Genomic DNA, 18461 nt, shown 5'->3' on the forward strand with positions numbered 1-18461 from the left:
ATACAGGGATGAACAAGATGCTCTACCCTCAAGGAACATCTAGTCCTGAAAGCATTAAAAATAATCTCACATAAATTACAATTCAGTAGCAATGAATGGTAGAAAGGAAAAAATACAGTATGTAATAGGAAGATATTACCTAGTCTGAGTAACTGGTTTTTGAGCTGGGATCCGAGGATGAATGTAGTTCAGGAAGCAAAGAAGTGTTGGCAGACAGTATTACTGGCAGAGTTGGCAGAGGCATGAGGAGGGAGGGTATTGGGTGTGTTCAAGATGCTGAAAGAGGAAGTGTGGCAGGTAAAGGGGAAGGTGCACAAGATGAGACTGGAGAGGGACCCAGGGCCAGAGCATACAAGATCTTCGTACCTGGTAAGGATGTTGATCTTCATCCTAAGAACTATGGAAGGGCCCTGCAAGCTCCTTAAAAGTCACATAAGTAAAGCTTTTATTTACCTGGTTGGTAACCAACTCTGCCTTCACTCTCCTTTCAAAAAGTCTTTTCAAGTGTTCATCAAAGGCCTGTGTGCTTTCTTGAATAGAGTTTTGAAGTTTCTTCAGTTCTGCTTCTAATGACTAAAAGGAAGACAACAGTCAAGTTAACATTTAGGAGTATTAAAGGCTCCTAGGAAGTGATGTTTAAATTTCACCACAAGGCAGGGCAGATGGAGGGCAGCCCTTGCAAGGTGTTCTGGGCCCTGTACTCTCTTAAACCAGAGATAGTCCCACTTGGATCTGTTTAATACACTGTCTGTTGAGATTTTTGCTTAGAAAAGATTACCTTGGGAAAAAAAGCTTAAAATTACTGATCATAGCTAATGATACAGGCAGAAGTAGGATAGGAAAGCAAATTGCAGCAAATCTTTCCAGAAAATCCTCACTCTTTATATAGCACAGCAATCTCCAGACACATGATTTAGTCCTAAAAATTTTTATTTTTTTCAAGCACTGGTCATTTTCACGGCATTATTTCTATTTTAAGGAAACAAGAAGTCAATATACATATATGTATATTTATATATTTGTACTCTCTTGTTTTCTGTATGTTTTGTCTCTCCAAACAGTTCTATATCAAAAGGAAAATATTCCCTTGCCCTCTCTTTTAAAAAAATTCCACCAGGACATAGGTGAAAAGCTATAAATTTATATTTTTAAAGAGAAAAACATTAAAACATGAGGTATAATTTTGATTGCACAGCAGGGTGACTATAGTCAACAATCACTTAACTGAACATTAAAAAATAACTAAAAGAGCGTAACTGGATTGTTTCTAACACAAAGGATAAAAGCTTGTGAGGATGGATACCCCATTCTCCATGTTGTGAATATTTCACATTGCATGCCTGTATCAAAACATCTCATGTAGCCCGCAAATATATACACCTACTTTGTACCTGCAAAATTAAAAATAAAAAAATACAAAGTAAAAAACATGTAAAAAAGAGGTATATTGGTATAAATCATTTTTATCCTTTATTTGTTTGTAACGTTTTATTTTGATATAACTTCAAACTTATAGAAAAGTTGCAAGAATAGTACAAATAATTCCCATATACCTTTTTCAAAGTCACTAACTGTAGACATTCTATCCTATTTGCTTTATCACTTTTCTTTCTCTCTCTTCTTTCTCTCTCTCTCTCCCACCCACTCCCTGCCCCCCACCTATCTACTTTCTTTCCTACACTTTTCTGAACCATTTGAGAATAATTTGCAGACACTTGAGGACAGGCCACTTATTTTGTAGAATGTCATTTAGTTTAGGTTTGTCTGATGTTTTCTCAACTGTACACCCAGGTTACACATTTTTAGCAGGAAGACTACATAAGTTATGTTATGTGCTTCTGTGTCTACCTCATCAGGAGATACATGATGTTGGTTTGCTTCATTATTGGCGATGTTAACTTGGATCACTTGGTTAAGTAGTGTCTGCCACTTTCTCTATTGTAAAGTTAGTTTTCCATTTGTAATTTATTAATTTGTGGAAAGATACTTTCAGACTATGTAAATATCTTGTTTCTCATTGCACTTTTATCTACCAGCTTTAGCATCCATTGATAATTCGTACTCAAATTAATTATTACTATAATGGTAATAAATAGTTTAAATATACACCAGTTTAAAAAGCCAAGTTCTCTCTACGCCAGATTAATAAGGAAAGTAACTGATTCTGGGAGGATAATGGAGAAAGAGGTTTAGCAAAAATAATAGAGGCATATGATGCCAGGAGAAAGACCATCCAAATTAAGTTACCTAACAGTGAGGAGATATGAAAATAAAACAAACAAATATGAAAAAAACACATCTCAGGGTCATTTGCTTATAATAGTTTATATCACTATCTCATAGGCATGGAAAAGTCTCACAGATTGTGTCCTCCTGGTGGCCCTTTATCAAGTTCACCTGTTCCTAGATGATGAAAACATCAGCAATGGCAAATGGCCACAGACCCAGCTGGCTGAGGCCAGTTTGTCTACATGTCTTAGATCCAACCTTCTTTAAAAACATTGAGATTCTGGGCCTTTTGAGGGTCTCTGGTCCGAAAGAATGTTTTTGTAATGTAAAATGGTCCTTTGCCTTTCTTCTTCAAATGCCCCAAATTCTTCCCATTGCGGGTCCTTCTCACATGCTCTTCCATCTGCCTATGCTTCATTTCCCACTCTTTGGCCTCTTCAGTCTTTCTCACTTTTCCAATGTAAGCATAAATGCCATGTTCTCATGGGAGAGTTCCTTGGGCCCTGTCTTAAGTCTCAGAAGCAAGGCCTGAAACAAGATTCCAGGGCACATGATTTCTGGAGGGGGCGCTCTTTAGGAGACACCTGTAAGTGGCTGAGGGAAGCAGGACAGGCAAGAGGCAGGAGCTGAGCAATGAAGCCATCTCAGGTGGCCCAGCCTTGGCCTGATTCCCAGGGTTGGTAGAAATGAAAGGGATTCTGCTGAACTGTCTCATTTTGGGGTGAGGAGGCTGGGGTTTTGTACCCCCTTCCCCTTGGGCTCTGTCAGCAGGTCACTGGCTGCCCTGGGTGAGGGTAGTGGTGTAAACTTGGGGATGTCTCTGGACAAGGAGGCACCCTTGATCATACAAGGGCAATAACATTCCAGAGAAGGTCTCAGGTGTAAGCCTCTATCAGGAACACTCATAGCAGCGAGGGGATGGGCACAGCAGCCTGCAAAGGGGATCTGGTGGGTACCAGTGGCTGATCTAAGTCAGTGCCTGTGTTCACCAACACAGATGGCACCCTGAACTTGCCCTTCTAATTTATCACATTGCAGTTAAATAATTATCTTGCGAATGCACAGTTACTATATAACCGTCTCCACTCCACATAATGGTCATGGTGAAAGGGGTGGGGGAGGAGAGGCTGTGTCTGTCTTATTCATGCACATCCCTCAGGACCTGCCATTGCACCAAGCCCAGAGTGGGCACTCAAGGAATATATTTGTAAAAAACATGAATGTCATTTTTCTTCAAACATTCCTAGAAGAGTCTAATTTTGTCTAAAAATGTCTGCATCAGATGCTGAGAAATGAGATGCAAAGTGAAAGACCAAGTAGGAAGTTTATATGAACCACACAGAAATCCATCATACCTAGAATTTCTCCCAGCTCTGAAACAACAATGACAACAAAATAAATGGCCTGCCATTTAAGAAGGTATTATTTTCGCTGACCAGGCTGGTGAAGGTAAAGGCTGTATCCTTTAATCTATGAATCCCCAGTACTCAGAAGAGTGCCTGGCACATAATAGGTATCAACAAATTCATTTATTCATTCAATAAATCTTCCTTAAGTGCTTATTATGGATGGAGTATAGTTCTAAAAACTGGGAATATAATATTGAACAAAGACCAGTTCTCCTCCCTCATACTGTATTCTAGTAGAGAAGACTGATAATAAGTAAACAGGTAAAAATGAACTGAGCCAGGTGGTGATAAGTATTATGGAGAACCATAAGTCAGGGAAAAAGGGACACATTGAGGAGAAGCAGGGATTTCCACCATCATAGGAGGATGAGGTGACAATTGAGTAGAGATCTCAAAGTCGTGAGAATGCCAGTCATGTAGCTAAACGGGGGAAGAGCGCTCCAGGCCAAGGATACAGTGTGTCAAGGACCTGCAGCGAGAATGAGCTATGGGTGTTTGAGTCAAGAGTTTGCTGGGTATCTGAGGAACAGTAAGGAAATCAGTGGAACTGGAGGGAAAGAATGACAGGAGATGAAATGAGATGGGATACAGGGATTGGGGGAGGCAGGGGGCAGAGGAACTAAGGTAAGAAATCCTGGGAAAGGTAACAGTAGTTTGCATTAGAGTGGTAGCTGTAGAGGTGTCAGAAAAGCAGCTACTTTGAAATAAAAAAGAAGGGACTTAAAAGGGCAGAGGTGTGGTCTCAGGGTACTGCTTTGGGGAGAAAAGGGCAACTCGAAAGAGGGAAGCACCCTGTAGAGACTCGGGAGTAAAGAGAAAGAAGGAAGAGGTGGAAATTAGGGGGTCATGTAGAAACAAAAGAAAAATCATAAAATTGGAAGACACACCAGCCTCTTCCCCATTGCTTAAAGAAGTCAACTGTATATCAAACTGATAATGTTATCCTCACAGAAAGGGGAAAAAAAGAATTAGTCAAAGTAATTCTCAGCATAATATGTTGGTGTATTCTTAGTGGGATATAGTCTAAGAACAAAAAAGAGATACTAGGAAATCTGAAAATTGCTATAGTATTTGTTTTGTTTGTTTGTTTGGAGGGACTGGTTCTTTATTTCCAAAAAGATACCTATTAATATTCACTATCAAAATGGTTGCACTATTGGTTTCGCTTTCTCCCAACTGGCCCCAAAGAGACTATATCAAAAAAGAGTACATTTTAAGCCAATAAGCTTCAGGATGTAAACCTAATAGACCTTACAAAAACACTTACCAAAAGTGGGGATTTAGTAGGGAAAGACTCTTGAAACAATCAGCAAACTGCCAGCCCGCAGACTGTAGAGAGCCCTCACAGCCAAGCAGGGTGGCCCAGATGCCACAAACCCAAAGAAGCAAAGTTCCAAAATAATATAACATTTAAAAGGTCTTGTACATAACCTGTTCAAAATTTCTCCAGGACCGACCGAAACCAAGCACAGTGATACGGAGCTTTAGAGACAGCAGCTTGAAACCCAGAAAAGGGCAAGGAGATGGGGTTTATATGGCTAAATTGGTGGCAAAAACATAATCTTCTTTCTTTCTTTCAAGGAGGCAGGAGAGCAGTTAAGTGATCCCCTCAACATAAGGGGCACATGATCCATCCTGTGAGCAACTCGGAAGCGGATAGGGATGGGACAAAAATTTGGTCTCAGAGGTCTCACCATCTTAATTTTGGTCACTTCTAATGAAAAAAATAAAACAAGTAAAAATAACATTGTCCAAAGATATCTTAAAGCTGAAAACCTGAACTGCACATTTTTGTTGTTGCTGCTGTTTGGCTAACCCCCCCTGGAATCACCTTTCTGGTTTGGCTGATACTTTGTAGAGAACAATGTGGTTTCCCACCGGGGAGTCTTTCCCTGGAGTCTGTTTAGTTCTCAGTAAGGCTGGCCCATATCTTTGTCCTTCCTCTACAGAGAGGGCAATGTGCATTACGATAAAAAGTCACCTTCCAAAAGTGACAAAGGGATTAGATTGCAGAGCTGTAGAAGTATTTGGAATGTTTTACATATGGTTGCCATAAAACAACAAAAAAGGTAATTACAAAATGTGCACATCACAACACGCTTTTAAGGACATTATGCATTGTGTTCATGTTCCCTTAAATGTTGTTACCAAAGGGGCTCAGCCTCTAGCCCAGCTGGAAATCTCTGGGAAGAGGCAGAGACAGTTTGGCGAAAAAAACATAGGCAGTAGATGGGACAGCATTTTTGATAGAGGTATTTTATACACATTGTAGGACTGAGCAAATCAGTAAGTATATTTATATTTTGGGAACTAGAGTTTTCACTGAAAAAAGGAGACCTACATATTTAATGAAGGAAAGAGAAAAGAACCCTGTGCTGTTGAATTGGAATTGAGTTGGAATTGGAGCTAACTGGATGTGTGTGTGTGTGTGTGTGTGTGTGTGTGTGTGTGTGTGTGTGTGAGAGAGAGAGAGAGAGAGAGAATGACTCCTAACCCCTATAGCAAAGAGCACATCTAGTACGCAGATCTTGGTCTCTAAATATCAACTCAATTCCCAGTAAAAGGAATCCAGGATTCTCTAAAAAGAAAAATAGCTGATTCTAGGTGCCTAGAACATCTTGCTGTGTTAGAAAGGGAGAAAGTGCTCAAAAACTGATGAAGACACATGAAAAGGACACAGATAACAACTTGAAGAAGCTCCAAACACTTTGAAAAACAGAAATAATAATGATAGTCATGGATTAAAACACATTAAGTTAGAGTATGCCTCTGGTAGGGCAGAGGAAAAGTTCTCCTTGCAGAAGAATACTAACTAGTAAATATAAAATAAATGATAAAAACTAGAAAGGCACCATCTTGCAATCACTATAGTAATATTGATTCAGGGAAGGGTCATCAGTGGATGCCAAAAGACAGAATGAACAGAGAGTCAGATTCAAAATATCGCCCCCCACAGATGAGTTATTACACACTAAGGAGAAAGAGAACTTCTATAATAAAGAAATCTGGAGAAACCTTCTTTCCAGTGATCATACTTAACGTTACCAATAGTGGGACTGACTAAAATCAGGAGCCTCCTGATACGATGCACCGAAGACACAGCATCATCTACTTAGTATGATTGTCAGAAATATTGCACCTAAATCTAATCATTAGGAAACAATCAAATTCAACTTGGGGGACATTCCACAAAAAAATCAGCTTCAATTTTTAAAAAATGTCAATGTCATGGAACACAAACACAAAGTTGTAAAACTGTTCTGGATTAAAGGAGACTAAAAGAACATTAAAAACTAAGTGAAATTGATTAGATTTTTAGATAAACAGCAACAAAAAAAGCTATAAAGCACATTACTTGGACAACAGGGTAATCTGAATACAGACTTAATTAGATAATCATATTAATATTAAGCTTATTTTGTATGATAATTTTACTGTGGTTATGTAGAAGAGTATTTTTGTTCTTAAGAGGTTTATGCTGTATTATTTAGGAATATCATGATACCTGTGATTTATCTCTATTCAGGAGAAAAAGAGAACAAACGTGGCAATATAAAAAACTGCTGTGCTCAGGTATATATATAATATAACATATATATAATATATATGCTATTGATACAAATATATGGTATATAGATGGTACTATTCATGTAACATTTATGTACATTTGAATAATTCTAAAATAAAAATTGGTGAAAAAAAATCCAATGTTAGGGAAGTAAGTGGAGGTATAAAATGAATTAAGATTGGCCGTGAGTAGATAATTGTGGAAGCTGGACAAAGGAGTCATTATACTGTTCTCTCTATTTTTATACACGTTTGACATTTTCCACAATACAAGTTTTTTAATTGAGAGAGAGAAATTGAAAACCATCAACACAGATTTTTTTGAGTTTTGCCGTAAAGGAGAGCAGAGACATCGAGTGATCCAGGGGGAAGGAGAGGTCAAAGGAGTTGGGTTTCTTCTTTTTACTTTTTGTTTTGAAATAAATTTACACTGACCCAAATATCACAAGAACAGTAGAAAGAACTCTAGCATTTCCTTCTAGGAAGTTTTTTTTTAATAAGATGAGAGATATATACAATTATAGCATGTGTCTACACTGATGGGGAAAATCCACAGGGTGGGAAAAATTGATGATGCAGGAAGGAAGAGGGTAAATTGATGAGTAATGACATGGAGTAGGTGAGATGGGATGGCAGCTAGTGCACCAGGAAAGGACCAGGCTTAGGTGGATGCAAGGCCACTTCACCCATAAGAAGCAGAAAGGCAGACACCATGGATTCAGTGCAGGTGGCGGGTGGATGCAGCAGTAGAGGAGTAAGGGAAATCGCTTTTAGTTGTCTCTCTTCTCTTAGTAAAACAGAAAATAAGGTGAGAGTGAGTTGAGGGCATCAGGTGTTGAAAGTTTGGGAGATGAGCAATGGGTGTGAAATGGTACTCTAGGATCCTGCCACTTAAAGTAGGGTCCACTGGCCAGCAATAGCCTGTTTGGAGTGCAAAATCTCAGTGTCCTTCCATTTTCCCAGAGCAACAATGCAGTCAGAACCTGCATTTTTAACAAATCCGCCAGGTGATGCAGACTTGCATTCAAGTGTGAGAGCACTTGGCTAGGGGAAAAATGGGGTAGCATTGCAGAGCAGCTCTAAGGACCCAGTTGAGATTAAGGTCATAATTTTGAGTAAACCCAGTCAGTAGTTTTTCTTTAGCCACTTCATGGGTGTAGGTGCAGAGAAGGCAGAGTACCGGATTTAATCAAGGCTGGGGTTTCAGCAGGTGAGTACGAAGAAGGTGCAGGGATGTGAGGGTGCAGGAAGTGAACTATCTTACAACACAAAACTGTGGAGTAAATGTAGTTGATAGGTCACCAGTCTTTATTCTTTAGGCATCTATACTCCCTAACTCTTTGAAATCTTTACTTCTTTCAGTATTACTGATTTTGGCTTTGAGTAAGAACCATTTTAGGTTAAAATATAAGGGACCCTACAGGGCTGCAGTGAATAAAAATGTGGACAGGTTCACAACAGACTCAAAGAAGCTCTTCATGATCTATAGTCACTAGTAAGCGGGCAAGTTGTCCCACCTTGAATGACGGTAGGACTTTACTTCCTTCATAGAAGAATAAATATTATTTACTTGACTGCACATCATCATCTTTTATATCTCTACTGTAATTGTGAGCAATTTTAATGTGACAGTGTTTCCTTCCAATGCATGGGGATAAAAGTAGCAGAAGAGCACTGTAAAAACCTTGAATTTGAGTTGTAAATAATGTACTGCATTGACTGTGCCATTTGTTCTTCAAACCCTTTTCTCAAGATGGAGAACAAATCAAGCAAAAGTATCACTGAATCCAAATAAATGCACACAACACAGAGCAATACCTTGCCGTGACTTGAACATGTTGTATTAGGTGTTCATTGAACACCTGAAGAATGAATGAAGGGCCAAATGAATTGTAATGACATGGGAAATGCTGAAATCAATAAGAGCTTTTAAAAAAACTATTGCTATATGTTTCTTTGCTTTAAAATTGTTTTAACTCCTTAAATTTATCTCCACCTACTTCTCTAAATTCTCTTGAGAATTTAAGCTGAAACACTATTCTTAAGCTATTAAAGATATGGGAAAATAGAAAACATTTGAAAAGATATTTAAACAGCACTCTGGATATGGTAGGTTATATTAATTCTTTGCTCTTCTGACCTTTCTATACTTATCTCTTTCTTCATTTAACTCCTTTACTTTTTTCTCATAATCTTTGAATTGTTTTCTTTCTTCTTCAGTCCACACAGCATCAGGTTTTGCCATGAAAGCAGGTTGAGGAATCACCTGAGGATATGAAGAAAAGCATATATTTCAGCTTAAACGTAAATGCAGTAGTACAGTAAAAGCTCAGAGTTTTTTTTTTAAAAAACCCTTTAAAAGGATACAGTCCTTCACATTGGCAAGGACAATGACCTGACATCTTGGGCAAAAGGTATTTTAAAATTTTACAACAGTTTTTCTGTGACTTAGGTGAAGGTGAGCAGGGCAGGATATACCTGGACTCTTAGGTGACAGACTCAGAGGGGTGTGTTGGGATCTTTATAGCGAGAACTACCCCTGAGCTCCAGGAACACCTATGTCAGGCATCAAAGAAAATGTTTCCTGGTATATCTGGACAATTACCAATGAAGCAGTATTCCTGCCTTCAGTAGAGACCAAAACCACTGTAGTTACTTATTTTTATTGATTTGTTTGTGTCTTGTCAGATTGGAGGGCAAACCTGCATTTTCAAATTTATTATCTGTCTAATGTGGTTCATTTTTGGTTTTCTGAGACAGGGTCTTGCTCTGTCTCCCAGGCTGGAGTACAGTGGTGTGATCACAGCTCACTGTAGCCTTGAACTCCGGGCCTCCTCACTCAGCCTCCTCAAGTGCTGGGATTACAGGCATAAGCCACCATGACAGGCCCTCATGTGGTAGGTTTATAAGGTACTACGGAGGTTGTATAACATTTGTTGCTGGAGAACTTCTAAAACCCAGGTTTATATAGGACAAAAATGGTAAAACTTAAGTAGCTCTTTCCACCCCATTCCACCTTCCATAAGGATGAACAGAAATATCACCATTCTCAAAATATCTTCCTTCTTGACTTCCAGAACTCCTCCCATCATGTCCATCAGAGCTCGGAGTCTTGTATTGGCACCCTGGGAAAGAGCCAGAATCAGAGAGGAATGCTGAGACAGAGACCTGACATTCCAGTGGCCCCAGAGGCAGCTTCCCACCCAACATTAGAATAACTGCATTTGGGATTGGGGAAGGTGCCTAGAGGAGAGAAGGGGGAAGGAGACCAACTGAGATTCAAGTGACTTCTGACCATGACAAATGTGTTGGTGGGTTATTAAACCAAACTAGGAAGCAGTATCCCTAAAGCAAAGAGGGTCTTAGGTCCTGTGTAAGCAAAGCTGCATGCCTGTATCAGAAGCCAGTGCTCCATTTCACGATTCACAATCAATTCTTCTCTGGCTTTGTGCCACGGCATAACGTGTTTGTGGGCTGTAATCTGAAAGAGAAAATGTCATTTCCTGCCATTATTCTTACAAAATTCAAACTAAACGTTCCTGCCACATACTGGGAGGAGGCTAGAAGATACTCAGGGGATTAAAGGGACTCTGCAGACTTTGCACCCAATTTTCTGTTTTGGAATAAGATAAGGTCTAAAATGAGAGAGTTGGAAAAATAGATCTTTACTTCTCTATTAATTCTCAAAGCTTATGTCCACCACTAAAAAGATTATAACAGGGAACCTGATAGATTAAGGAGGGGTGGGAGCGGGGCTCAAAGCAGTGCCATCTAAGCCAAATTCTGAAGGATAAGGGTCCTAAGAGGTTGAGAACTTGGGGCATTCAAGGGACTGTATGAATGAAATTGTGACCAGAATGGAGCCAGGTGGGAGAGCAGTTGGGCAAGAAAGGGGGTGGGGGTGGGCATTTAGGAGGAGGCTTGTAGGCTTTATCCTAAGTGAAGTGAGCAGCCACTGCAAGGGGTGAGGCAGAGAAGGGACATAGTAAGTTTGGCTGGCAGCAAGAGCACTCTCCTAAATGTAGGATGGATGACAGCCCAAGGAGAAGCAGGTACAAAGTGACTGCCCCAAGCAGGGCCCTCCAGAGAGCAGCAGAGTGAGGTCCCTGCTGTCATCTTGCTCCAGAGTTTTAGGTCACATAGTGAAAGTCTGGTTTAGGAAAAACGACCTGCTTAAACAAATACAGCAGAGTGCACAAGTTAAGAGGATGAACTGTAAGGCATGATGGTTTGGGTCCAAACCCCCAACAATGACACTTACTAGCTTTGTAACTGTGGTCAAATTACTCAAACTCTCTGTGTCTCACTTTCCTCATCTGTAAAATGGAATATCAGTACCTACCTTATAAGGACTTACAATGATAAATTCACTTCAATCCAGCCAGCATCCAGCAGAGACGGTAAAAATATTTTCTATTACTTCTAAACACCACTATTATCTTTTGCCCCCAGGAGTCAAGTTGGTTTTATGTGAGAAAAATTCTTTGAATATTATTTAGCATTTTTTTTTTTACTTTTAAAAAATGAAATATTGTCAGATTTTAATTGTTTTCTTTAGGCATTTATTTTCAACTGCCTCTGTGCCAAAATCTTTAAAGAAGGCTGTCCCGAGAGCCCCTTTCTGTGGGATCCACACTGCCTGAATGACCTAGATCACTCCTGGAGCTCCACTGGCCTTGTTCCCGCAATGTGACCCAACCACTCTGGGTACAGGCACTGGACCCAAGCTGGGCCAAGGAGCCCCTTCCCAAATGAACTGGGAATTGGGACTAAGAGATTCTAATTCAGACCAGCTACTTTCTCATGTGGAGGAGATACAAAGTAGAAATTGCCAGAGGAAGTAGAAATGCAGAGTGATGTGAACTAAGAGATGAAGAAAGAAGGCTTCTGGACCTCCCACGAGGCTCCAGTTTTTGGTTTCTGCTTCTTCCTGGGCTCAGTGTCCGAATCTTCCCTGGACTCCATAGGATTCGTAAAAGAAATTCTCATTATTGCTGAGGCTCTATCACCTCTTTCTGTTATCTGCAACTGAGAGTGCTACCCAGTACAATCACTTCCCATAGAGTAACCAAGGTGAACAAATAGGAGCTGGGGAAAGTCTTCTGAGAAAGAAGGGAAGGGAGAACACAGCTAGCCAGTACCTCCTCATCTCGCACAACAAGCGTTCTCTCTGGCTTCTCACAGTCTTCAAATTCTGGTTGCCAGACTGCTTCTTCTAATTCTAGATCGACAATAATTTCTCGAATTCGAACATTTCTTTCCTTCACGCGTGTAATTTCAAACTCTTTTTGTTTATATGCAGCATCAAACTCATTATTGAAAGCAGTTTTTACCTTGTAAATGATATCCTGAAATATTAACATGTTACTGAAAACACATCACTTATTATGTCTTTACTGGTAACATGATCCCACAATTATACTTTCCCTCTAAAATCATTCCACAAATTATCTTTTAAGATGGTAAAATGAATCTTTCTAGAATACTACTTACATTAAGTCATTCCTTGGCTCAATAATCTACAGTGGCATCCAAGTATGGGTAGGATTAAGGCTACCCCATAATTGTTAGACCATAACCTACTTCCTGAAATGTAAATTGTAACTCCATGTGCAGGTTGACAAATGCTGAAGTGGGTGATGGGTACTTAGAGGCTCATTGGGCTATTCTCTCTACTTTTGTACAAAATCCACTATAAAATATCTAAAAAGCAATATACAGGATTTAAGTTGGCATGTGTCTTTTCTTTGGAACCTGGGTTGGGGTAGATGTGGAAAAGAAGAGATAGTTTGTAGAAAGTATTTGGAGAGCCTGCCAGAGAATCACCACCACACACAATACTCTTCTTCTATACGAACACATCATTCTCAGGTAGGAAAGACAGCTGTGCTAGCCGACTGGAGTATGCAATTCCTAAGGTGCCAGTGGGACCAACTGGATTGCCCCCACTCCTGCTGACGAGTCAACCCAAAGTGGCCTTTGAGTTATCATGGGAGTTTAGTCTATATGTCTATCCTACTGAAGACGAAACCATTAAAGCAGGGTGAAAAAATGATCTTAACAGCTAGCACGAGAATTTCTCTTGGGCCAAAATTACCTCCTTGTAGGCAAACACCTTAATTAAAAGCAGCAAGAAGGTGAGACCCTGAAGGCAAAAACTGAGCAACAAATGAGGTAACTAAATAGCCCTGAGTGTTAATGAACAGAAATTTCAGGGGTTAGAGCAGAAAAAGAAAAGGATAGGAAGAGAGAGCTTAAGAACATGGCAGGAGACTAGAACTCAAATAGAAGACGTGGCTGGAGGACTTTCAGGAACAGGGATTGCCAGCATGCAATTTCAAACTATCTTCATTGGCACAATCTCAGTCAGCGCATTTTCAAACACCGTCAGTCAGGGTTTCTACATGTATAGACATATTCTGAGACTGTTTGGTGGAAAGTTAAGGAGTAGGAGCTTAGAGCCAGAGGGACCCCACACCTTATCCTTGAACCCCAGAATTTACAGAAATTTAGAGGAAATTGTCTTTCCCCAGGTTAAGCAGATAGATAAACAATATCTTGATCTTACAAGGAAATCCTAATTGACATTTGGGTATACTGAGAAAACGAAATTCTAGTGTTTTCTTTTCTCTTTGAGCTTACTGATGTTCAAAGCAGAATGGTTTGTGGTGTCAGCTGTTGTGGAATGCGCTTTAGAAAACTTGGTATCACAGTAACCTAGTCCAAATGGTTGAATGCAACTCTTGTACAGAAGATCTGTCTAAAGGACATGGCTACGTGTTGTTATTTATTTTATTTATTTATTTATTTATTTAGAGACAGAGTCTCGCTCTGTCGCCAGGCTGGAGTGCAGATCCAGCTCACTGGCATGATCTTGGCTCACTACAATCTCCGCCTCCCCAGTTCGAGCAATTTTCCTGCCTTAGCCTCCCGAGTAGCTGGGATTACAGGCATGTACCGCCATGCTCAGCTAATTTTTGTACTTTTAGTAGAGACAGGGTTTCACCATGTTAGCTAGGATGGCCTCGATCTCTTGACCTCATGATCCAACTGCCTCAGCCTCCCAAAGTACTGGAATTACAGGCGTGAGCCAATGCACCCAGCCTCCTCTATGTATTTTTAAATCATCATTTGATTGGCGTTAGTTTTCAATGTGAGGCCTTGAAAGCCACGTAATGTATTCTACAGATTTTTGAGGATAAAAAGAATTCACCCACTTTCAGTAATATAATTTGGTTGATTTTCTCTTCTCTGGAATGAAGCTGCAATTGGCTTGACAATAAAGAGGTATCTACCCCAAAATCAGCACTCAGACTACCAAGCAGGTAATTGGGCAAATTGCTACATTTTACTGTCTTGTCTTCCTCTTCCTCTTCTTCATCATCCTCTTCATGACGCTTTTTAACCAATATAACTCCAGACTGAGCCTCTACAATTTCCTTCCGTAGCTAAATGTAGAAAAAGATGACACAGAAGTTATGCAATAACAAGAATCCTCTAAAGGGAAATTTTGTGACAACTTAATTATTTCAACAATCATTTTAATTTGTTGAACTGTCTTGCCAACAACTGAAATCAAAGTGATGAATAGATCCCAGAACTGCTGCAGAAGAGATTAAAGCTTCAGAACTGATAAACGATGGATAAATCAAAGGAATAAAAATTGTCCTTGAGGGCGTGTATTATTTATATCTTTCTGTCAGTATGATACCTGCTTGTAAATATTTTGAGTCTTTCTTGGTACTTAAATATTAAGAAATATATATTGTCTTTATATTTTACAAAGAAACCTGTTCACAAAGGACTGGTGGGTGAAGGTTAAGAAGAATTAAGCATGCCTTCTTTTTGTTTCAGAAAAAGAGTGGGTGCACAGTTCTGACCAAAACAAAACTACACTGAAGGGCAGTGTTTTTTTTTTTAGTGGTTTGACAGAGATTATTGTTTAAAAAGTGGGATTTAGGAAAACCACAATTCTATCAAAACAAATTCTACTTTATCCTTGATCAATTATCTTAAAAACAATCCCTAGTGACAAGGGAGGATGAAAAGGATATCTGTGGATGAAGACAACCTCTGTGCAGGATAAGAGCAAAACCCCAAATCTCATTTTTTAAGGTATATCCTCATATTTGAGGGCTAGCCAGTGTTGTATAAGATATAGGTTCCTTGATTTATTGTGTGGATACAGGCTCCTATAGTCATTAGAATATATTCTACAAATTAACAAGAAATAAAAATACAAATACATACAATACCTAAACTTAAATTATATCCCAACTCAAATCTGAACAAAGGAGACCCTATAAAATAAAGCACATCACTTATATAAACACACATATATTTAAAATAGTACTTTGAGACACTCTGCTTCAATCTTCTTTTGTTGTAAAACTCTTTCCAACTCTTTCAGCTCTTCAACCGTGCGTGCTTTCATCGGGAAGTTTTCAACCACACAGGGGATATGAAAACACTTGGGGAAAAAGACGCAAGACAAAATAAATTCATTTGTAGAATAATTGTGCATTTCTGGGGTTGAGTAGGGGACGTTTTCTGTGATTAATCATGCATGGGTAAAATTGTCAATGGAAACCTTTTTAAAAATAAAACAATGTATTCCATGAGTATTGGTATAAACTTCATATAAAATACTGTGCTTTTGTGAAGGGCTGATTTTTAGGTCAGTAGTTCTCAACTAGGAGCAATTTTTCTCCCTCCTTCTTTTCCCATCCTTTTCCCCCAAGACATTTGGCAACATTTTTTACCTTAATTAGTGGAGGCAAACAATGCTACTGTCTCCAAATAGAGGACAGAGATGTTGCTACACATCCTGCAGGGCATAGAACAGCCCCCACAACAAGAAATGATCCAGCCCAAAATGTATGGCTCATGAGAACCCTGTTTTAGAGCAATACTCAAATCATACAAAATGTAGGGTGGCCGTATACTTCATTGTCTACTTTTGGAGCATATTTGAAAGTGAAAGGGATGCTGATAATAGTTACTCTGGGATCACAGACATGACCTGAGACTTTTGGTCACCCTACACAAACAGGGAAATTTTACTTGAGGGCATCTCAATGAGAAACAGCTCTTTAGAAAATGCGAAGGCAGGCACGGGCAGAAACATGAACCAGATTTCGTCTACCGTTCAATCTGTGTGAAATGTGAGTGAGCAGACATCTATTAAGATCCGGATGCAGAGGGTGTCTGCGAGGAAAGGAGGAAAAGAATGCTAAGACGGATCTTCAGAAATGATGGCTGGGAAGCACACGGGGACTGAGCACAGAGGGAAGGAGCCAAGAGACAGGGACATATCCAGGTGAAATTCAGTATAGGAAGGGGCAAGTCATGCTCTCAGTGCTTTGCTACGCCTGAATTTTCTTAAATTTATTTTTAAAACTTTCCTGAGCTTTTGATGACAATTCTCATCAGGTTTTGTACCTAGGGTTCTATCTGTTACCTTAAGAGCTCGACCTTTCACAGCCATCGAATTCCAACATTCTTCTTTGATAAGTTCAGCCAAATAGCTCTTGGCTAGGTTATGCATCTCTACATCCTTTATCATCTTGAAGAACGCAGACAAAGGGAAAAGATAAAAATGAAAGTGTGGCCTCAGAAATAATAATCTCCATTGTAAACTCATTAACTGCACCTTCAGTGGTAGAGTCTGGTTGTCTTTCTCCAACACTTTGAGCCACCTTGCACTGAGATGCACTTTCGGGAAACACATCTCTGCCTTTGAGAACATCTCCTGAGGTTTGTCTGTAGACTTGGATTCACTTCCTTGAGGACACACAGTACCTCTAAGGATGGTCAGGTTGCATACACAAGTGAAGCGGGGTGTGAGGATGGATGCGCTGTAGTGGTGAGCTGCATGGTTAATGTGCACAAAGTCTGCTGGTTGGAACAGCAGTGAAGCAAAACCACTGAGCGAAGCCTTCCTGTTTTATTAGAGAGGTCTGGAATTCATATTTTTATGTGAAACTGCCAGATATTTAAATGTTGGCTTAAATCTCGCCAACACACATTTGAAGTGCGTTTGTGACCTCTGTCTGGGAGTCTTTACTGTACTTAATTATTCTATTATTTATGTCCACAATAAAAAAGAACCCTCTACTACTCTTGGGGATCATACAATTTGTGTTTTTTTCCACTTAAAAACATGTTACTTCAGTTAGTTTTACTTGCTTATGTAATCCCATTGCTTATTATTTAAATAATTAAGTATTCCTATTTTAATACAGTTTGCTGAAAGACCTGGTGTGAAAGTGAGACCTAACAATCTTTAGTCCTTAGGATCCTTTTCAGGATCTCTGTGAACTTCATTTTTTTTGGCAGAATTATTAGCAAACTAGCTAAGAATAATATCTCGTAGATTTAAAATGTCTTTTTTAGTACTTCTTGTGAATTTCTATTTATTTTATTGTCTGATTAAACGACTTTAATTTGCAATTCATTTCTTTTTGATTCTGACCCAGTAAGTTAATAGCTAATATAGTTTTAAATTATTACTTTCTAAATAGACAGCTGGCTTGACATATCAGTTGTCAGGACCTGCCTGATTCCCAGCCCACTCGGCCCTCCTCTCTCCACTGCTGAGGCTGTTTATCAACTCCTCCAAACTCAGTCCCTAATACTGTGTCCAGGTTGTCATTATCGGGCTTTGGTCTTTTTCCTATTATTGAGATCCTGGCCGGGGCAGGGTAGTAGCCTAGTCTCTCATTCACATCCTTGACTGGCAGGTGCCACTAACTCCTCCCAAGGACTAGTATTCTGATCCTAAACATGCTGAAAGCTCCTAAACAGCTGAGTTTATGGTGCCATTTGCTAACACTGTTCTCTACTGGACCACTATTGTGCCTAATCTGGTGTTAATATCTCTTCAAAGGCACAGAGCTCAAGAAAAAAAATAAACAATATGAGGGAAACTAGCATGTGGAGGGCCTTTCTCTGCACCAAATCCTGCCTCAGAGGATCAAGGAGAACTCTTGAGGGATGAGCATGAATTTGGTAAGTGGCAAGCAGGGGCATCTGGGGCAGAGGCACAGGGTGGCAGTGGGGGAGGTAGGATGAGTTTGGCAATGGTAAATAGTTCAGTGGGCCAGGGGAGCAGGTTCACTGTGTCAAGTAGTCATATACAGCTTGGAAAGAGAAGCAAATATACAGTGAGGGAGGGGGCAGGCACCGAACCCACACACATTGCTGAGTGGTCAAGATGACTTGGCTGGAAGAACCTGGTGCAGAATAGCAGGGGGC

The 18461-nt window shown here is 39.8% G+C and overlaps 1 protein-coding gene across 9 annotated transcripts in view; it reads right to left on the reverse strand.

The window, feature by feature from the left end:
* Nucleotides 1–18461, reverse strand: part of CFAP43 (cilia and flagella associated protein 43) — a 174181-nt gene that overhangs the window by 22381 nt on the left and 133339 nt on the right. For 8 of the 9 annotated variants that reach the window (XR_012094047.1, XM_073019316.1, XM_038009539.2 and 5 more), the window contains 8 exons: nucleotides 16666–16770; nucleotides 15559–15675; nucleotides 14423–14653; nucleotides 12347–12553; nucleotides 10597–10686; nucleotides 10250–10330; nucleotides 9346–9471; nucleotides 454–573 (listed from right to left, as the gene is read on the reverse strand). Coding sequence is in view for 8 of the 9 variants with exons in the window: in XM_073019316.1 (XP_072875417.1) it covers nucleotides 454–573; nucleotides 9346–9471; nucleotides 10250–10330; nucleotides 10597–10686; nucleotides 12347–12553; nucleotides 14423–14653; nucleotides 15559–15675; nucleotides 16666–16770 (1077 nt within the window). In the remaining variant the exon portion in view is untranslated. The remainder of the gene's footprint in view (nucleotides 1–453; nucleotides 574–9345; nucleotides 9472–10249; nucleotides 10331–10596; nucleotides 10687–12346; nucleotides 12554–14422; nucleotides 14654–15558; nucleotides 15676–16665; nucleotides 16771–18461) is intronic. The other variant, XM_038009537.2, reaches the window with a different exon arrangement.

This window comes from Chlorocebus sabaeus, chromosome 9 (genome assembly GCF_047675955.1).
Source record: "Chlorocebus sabaeus isolate Y175 chromosome 9, mChlSab1.0.hap1, whole genome shotgun sequence".
In the NCBI taxonomy this organism is placed as follows: Eukaryota; Metazoa; Chordata; class Mammalia; order Primates; family Cercopithecidae; genus Chlorocebus; species Chlorocebus sabaeus.